At 40.0% G+C, this 6,492-nt stretch overlaps 1 protein-coding gene across 1 annotated transcript in view; it reads right to left on the bottom strand.

The window, feature by feature from the left end:
• The window catches only part of LOC115298354 (integrin alpha-M-like), a 40,181-nt gene extending 34,839 nt beyond the window's left edge, over window positions 1–5,342 (bottom strand). Inside the window, exons 1-2 of the mRNA XM_029947035.1 lie at window positions 5,253–5,342; window positions 4,026–4,134 (exon numbers count right to left, since the gene is read on the bottom strand). Coding sequence (XP_029802895.1) covers window positions 4,026–4,134; window positions 5,253–5,280 — 137 coding nt within the window. The 5' untranslated portion in view covers window positions 5,281–5,342. The remainder of the gene's footprint in view (window positions 1–4,025; window positions 4,135–5,252) is intronic.
• Between the last annotated feature and the right edge of the window lie 1,150 nt (window positions 5,343–6,492).

Genomic DNA, 6,492 nt, shown 5'->3' with positions numbered 1-6,492 from the left:
GCATGTAAAAAGAATTATTCACCATGATCAAGTGGGATTCATTCCTGGCTTGCAGGGCTGGTTCCGTATTCTCAAATCAATCAATGTGATACATCACATTAACCAAAGAAAAGATAAGAACCATATGACCCTGTCGATAGATGCAGAAAAAGCATTTGACAAAATATAGCATCCTTTCTTAATAACAACCCTCAAGAAAGTCGATAGAAGGAATATACTTAAGCAACATAAAAGCCTTTTATGAAAAGCCCACATCTAATATCACCTTCAATGAGGAAATACTGAAAGCTTTTCCCCTTGAGATGAGGAACATGACAGGGATGTCCACTGTGACCACTGTTGTTTAACATTGTGTTGGAAGTCCTAGCATCAGCAATCAGACAACAAAATGAAATAAAAGGCAACAGAATTGGCAAAGATGATGCCGAACTTTCACTTCTGCAGATGACATGATACTCTACATGAAAAATCTGACAGACTCCACCAAAAGTCTGCTAGAACTGATTCATAAATTCAGCAAAGTCGCAAGGTACAAAATCAAGGCACAGAAATCGGTTGCATTTTTATACATCAATAATGAAGCAACAGAAAGAGAAATAGAGAAACTGATCCCATTCACGACTGTACCAAAAACCATAAAATACCTAGGAATAAACCTAATGCAAGATGTAAAAGATCCCTATGCTGAAAACTATAGAAAACTTATGAAGAAATTGAAGAAGACTCAAAAAAAAATAAAAAAGCAATCCCTGCTCATGGATTGGAAGAATAAATATTGTAAAAATGTCAATATTACCCAAAGCAATCTACACATTCAGGGCAATCCCAATCAAAATTGCACCAGCATTCTTCTTAAAGCTAGAACAAACAATCCTAAAATTTGTATGGTGCCACAAAAGACCCCAAAGATCCAAAATAATATTGAAGAAGAAAACCAAAATGGGAAGCATCACAATGCCAGACTTTAGCCTCTACTACAATTTTGGAATCATCAAGACAGTAAGGTTTTGGCACAAAAACAGACAGATAGACCAATGGAATAGAATGGAGACCTCAGAACTAAACTCACATGGCCAACTAAACTTCAGCAAAGCAGGAAAAAGCCCAGCCTCTTTAACAAATGGTTCTGGGAGAACTGGACAGCAACATGCAGAACAATGAAACTAGACCAGTTTCTTACACCATACACAAAAATAAACTCAAAATGGATGAAGAACCTAAATGTGAGACAGGAAGCCATCAAAACCCTAGAGAAGAAATCAGGAAACAATATCCTTGACCTCAGCTGCAGCAATTTCTTACTCAACACATCTCCAAAGGCCAGGGAATCAAAAGCAAAACTGAACTATTGGGACCTCTTCAAGATAAAAATCTTCTGCATGGCAAAGGAAACAATCAAAAAAACTAATAGGCAACCGACAGAATTGGAAAAGATAGTTGCAAATGACATATTGGATAAAGGACTAGTATCCAAAATCTATAAGGAACTCACCAAACTCCATGCCTGAAAAACAAATAATCCAGGGAAGGAATGGGCAGAAGACATGAATAGACACTTCTCCAAAGAAGACATCGAGGTGGCCAACAGACACATGAAACGATGCTCAGCATCACTCATCATCAGGGAAAATCAAATTAAAACCACACTGAGATACCATCTCATGCCAGTCAGAGTGGCTAAAATGAACAAATCGGGAGACTATAGATACTGGTGAGGATGTGGAGAAATGGGCACCCTCTTACATTGTTGGTAGAAATGCCAACTGGTGCAGCCACTCTGGAAAACAGTTTGAAGCCTCTTCAAAAAGTTAACAATAGAACTCCCCTATGACCCAGCAATAGCACTGCTAGGAATTTACCCAAGAGATACAAGAGTGCTGATGCATAGGGGCACATATACCCACCCAATGCTTATAGCAGTATTTTCAACAATAGCCAAATCATGGGAAAAGCCTAAATGTCCATCAACTGACAAATGGACAAGAAAGATGTGGTTTATATATACAATGGAATACTACTTGGCAACAAGAAAGAATGAAATCCAGCCATTTGTAGCAATGGATGGAACTGGAGGGTATTATGCTAAGTGAAGTAAGCCATGCAGAGAAAGACAGATACCATATGCTTTCACTCATATGTGGATCAGGAGAAACTTAACAGAAGACCATGGGGGAGGGGAAGGGGGAAAAAGTTACAAAGAGGGAGGCAAACCATAAGAGACTCTTAAATACTGAGAACAAACAGGGTTGAGGGGGGGGGGGGGAGAGGGGAAAGTGGGTGATGGGCATTGAGGACGGCACTTGTTGGGATGAGCACTGGGTGTGTATGGAAACCAATTTGACAATAAATTATATTAAACACAAAAAGTAAAAATAAAAATAAGGGTGCCTGAGTGGCTAAGCATCTGACTTCTTCTCAGGTCATGATCTCAAAGTTTGTGAGTTAGAACACCACATGGAATTCTGCATTTACAGTGAGGCACCTATTTTGGTTCCTTTGTCACCCTCTCTCTCTGCCCCTTCTCAACTCGCACAAAGGAGCACCTACACACTCTCTCTCAATCTCTCAAAATATTAAAAATAAATAAATAAATGCAATTTAAAACTAAATTGAGATACCATATCTAACCTATTCAATTTGCAAAGATCAAGAAGTTTGATTACACATTGGAAGGGCAAATGGGTGGGGAAGTATTTCCATAAATTTCTGGTATAAACATAAACTGTTTCCACCTCCACAGAGGGTTATCTGGAAACATCCATTAACATTAAGCATGCATATGTGCCCTTTGATCCAGGAATCCTAGTTCTAGGAATTTACTTCCAAATATACTTGCACATGTACAAAAGGCCAGCAGTTTTCACATCTCAAAAATTTGGAAACAATCTAATGTCTGTTAAGAAAAGATTTAGGTGGTGTCTGGGTGGCTCAGTAGGTTAAGCCTCCGACTTCGGCTCACGTCATGATTTCACTGTCCGTGGGTTTGAGCCCCGCTTTGGGCTCTGTGCTGACAGCTCGCAGCTTGGAGCCTGCTTCGGATTTTGTCTCCCTCTCTCTCTGCCCGCTCCTCTCTCTGTGTCTCAAAAGTAAATAAAACATTTTTTTAAAAATTTTTAAACAGAAAAGATTTAAATATAATATCAATGTAAATTATAGTACCTAAAAAATAATAGAATATTATGCAAGAATTAAAAAGAATAAATAAGAGGGCACCTGGGTGGCTCAGTCGGTTAAGAATCCAACTTTTGCTCAGGTCATGATCTCACAGTTCATGGGTTTGAGCCCCATGTCAGGCTTGTGCTAACCAGAGCCTGAAGCTTGCTTCAGATTCTGTGTCTCCCTCTCACTCTGTCTCTCCCTCCCCTGATTGTGCTCTCTCTCTCTCTCTAAAAAATAAACAAACATTAAAAAAATTTTTTTAGGAATGGGTAAGGTTTTTATACATTTAGCTAGTAAAATCACCAAGCTCTATTAAGAAAAAAAATGTGAAGTTCAGTACAGAGCAAACTTTTTCTGGTAAGGTAATACTATTTCCGTAATATTTTTTTATATAGGTAAATATTTTAGACTTTGCAGGCCATATACTTTCTGTTGAAGCCTCTTGATTCTACCATTGTAGCTCCAAAGTGGCCAGAAACAACAAATAGCAAGTTGGGATGAAGGTGAAAGCAATAAAATTTATTTACAAAAATAGGCAGCAGGCTGTAGTTTGAATATAATGTGTGCTACAAATTGTGTGGGGAATGGGAGTTAAGGAAATGTGGAGGTACACACAGCATAGACTCTGGAAGAATCCACAAGAAACCATTTTCCAGGGAACCTCCTGGGTAAGAAATGGGGGGAGGGAGTGTGTGCTGAGGAGACTTTACCATTACACTCTTTAAGATTTTTTGAATTTAGAACTCTGTAACTGTTGTAAAAATAAAGTAAGTAAATCAAGAAAAAAATAAACAAAACTGTGATTTTTTCCAAGTATATAAGTGTTAAAGAGAAGTGTAAGACAGTGACCTCCATGTGGTCCTTACCGGGATCCCTCAAGCTGGACCACACTCTGCCCGAAGCCCCTTGCGTTCTCTTGGAAGAGCGTTGAATGTTTAGTGTCCAGGTTGAACCCATGACATAATAAGGTCAAGGCTGGAAGGAAGAGAAAGGGTGAGTGTCAGGGGGGGATAAGGAGATAAGAAAGCAACTTGGCCTCCTGCTCTGCACATCTACCTGCTAGAATCACCCTAACCTAGCAGGGAGATACATGCCTCCCCAGTCCAGCTTTCTTACACTGAGGCAGAGGTGGGCACACTTTTTCTATAAAGGGCCAGATAATAAATATTTTAGGTTTTGTGGGTCAAGAGGCAAATACAGTACATTACTTAGGTACTTACATAACAAGAGAGAAAATGTATTTCCACAAATTTTTCATTAAAAAATTCAAAATATAATAATTGATTACAGCTTTTTTGTAATATAAATTTACTAATGAGACAAATAGAATTCTTTTGGGAACATAACGTGTCACTTACCAGGATTCAAAGTTAGCATTCACTATCATGAATCAATTACAAATGCTCACCTGAAACCTATGACTCACAGTACAAAAACAGGTAGGGGAATCCTTGCCTTAATGCCCACAGGCATAAGTTGGTTTGTGGACTCTTGGCCTAAAAACCACCAATATGGGGTGGGTTCAGTCCCTCTCTGAGTTCCACCCTATGCTCTACCCAGCTGATCTGCCTAGCAATCAAGTTCCTGAAGGCCCTCTATTAGGCAATTTCCTTCCTATGCAATTCTCAAGCATGTTTTTCCCTTTCTTTGGCTCATGCTCCACAAAAACTGGCATAAAAGGAAACACATTTGAATCATTTACACCTGGTTCCTTGGAAAATAGAACTGTAGGCAAAGTGGAGGTGGTAAGATGGAATCCAATTAGAAACACTCTGAGAATCTAATATAGGTTGACCCTTGGGCATATCATTCCACCTCTCTGGGACCTCAGTTTCCTCATCTGTAAAGTGAAGGGGCCAGCCAAATCCCACTGCATTGTCTATAAATTTAATTATTCATCTAAGCTTCTCTGGTCATCCCATCTTGGTCTCTTTGCTTCTTCTTAAACCCCTTATCCTTCCCCAAATCCCCTTAGTTCCCCCCCCCCCGTCTAAACTCCTAGATATTCTGTGCCCTCTCTCTCCACTCAAAGACTCAAAAGGTCCCCTTCTCTTCACTCTGAGAGCCACACCACCACCAAGTCCCTAGTGTACCTGTTAACAGAAGAATTTGGGGAGTCATAGCTGGAGGGAGCAGGATCTGTGGGGTTGCACGCACCACTGAACCACTTCAGGGAAGCCACCAAAGACAAGAAGGACAGAAAAGGAGAAGTAGGAGGCAGAAGTCTATCAGAGATTCGAAGGAAGAGGGCGGGGGCCCAGTGAGCACACAGCCCTGCTCAACCTTCTTCCTGGAGCTACAAACAGCCTGTGCTCCCTCCCTAACCATAGTCCTGGCCCAAACCAACAAGATCACTGTCCCAAAGGTATTTTTTGTTTGACCACTTGCTTCTAGGGTTGGCCAAGCTACCTAGGAGTGCCTGGATAGCTCAGGTGGTTGACCATCTAACTCTTGATTTTGGCACAGGTCATGATCCCAGGGTCTGGGATCAAGTCCTGTGACAGGCTCGCACTGAGTGTGGAGCCTGCTTATTCAAAGCCTGCTTAAGATTCTCTCCCTCTGCCCCCCTACCCTGCTCTTGTTTGTCCTCTCTCTCTCTCTAAAATAAATAAATAAATGGATAGACAAATAAATAAGTAAAATCTGTATCTATATATTTAAAACAGAAAAGCAAGCTGAAGAGACTTAGGGCCTGCCTCCTAGAACATGTGTCTAAACTAATATTAATACAGACCAAGTATATGTAGGAGGCCACACTCTGGCTCTCTGAAAGTACACTTTGCAAAATGCCCTTCCTTCATGTCCAAAGAAATAGGAGTACCCTTCAACCAGATCTGTTCTCCTTTTGTAACCATCAAAAAAGACAATTCAGGTACAGAGAAACCCAGTGATTTTTTAATATTATTTTGCTTTAAAAAAAAAAAACCTCAAATACTTTGTCTAGGAATTTTCACTTCCAGAAATTTATCCTAAGAAATAGTTGAGAAGTACAGTCAAAGATGTATTTACAAGCTTGTTCACTGTGGCGTTGTTTTTAGTAATGAAAAACTAGAACAGCTTCAATACTCAACAACAAAGGGGATGGTTGTATGATGTCTCATTCTGTGATACATGCTTACATCCCATTATGACTACTCACTGCTGAATCTGTGTTCAAAGGTACAGTGTCCTTTATCCATTTTGAGTTTATTTTTGTGAATGGTGTCAGGACGTGGTCTAATTTCATTTTTCTTCTTGTTGCTGTCCAGCTCTCCCAACACCACCTGTTGAAGAGGCTGTTTTTTTTCCATTGGACACTCTTTCCTGCTTTGTCAAAGATTAATTGGCCATATA

Source organism: Suricata suricatta, chromosome 8 (genome assembly GCF_006229205.1).
Source record: "Suricata suricatta isolate VVHF042 chromosome 8, meerkat_22Aug2017_6uvM2_HiC, whole genome shotgun sequence".
Taxonomy (NCBI): domain Eukaryota; kingdom Metazoa; phylum Chordata; class Mammalia; order Carnivora; family Herpestidae; genus Suricata; species Suricata suricatta.
Note: the sequence above shows the minus strand (reverse complement) of the source record. Positions and strands in the feature narration are given on the sequence as shown.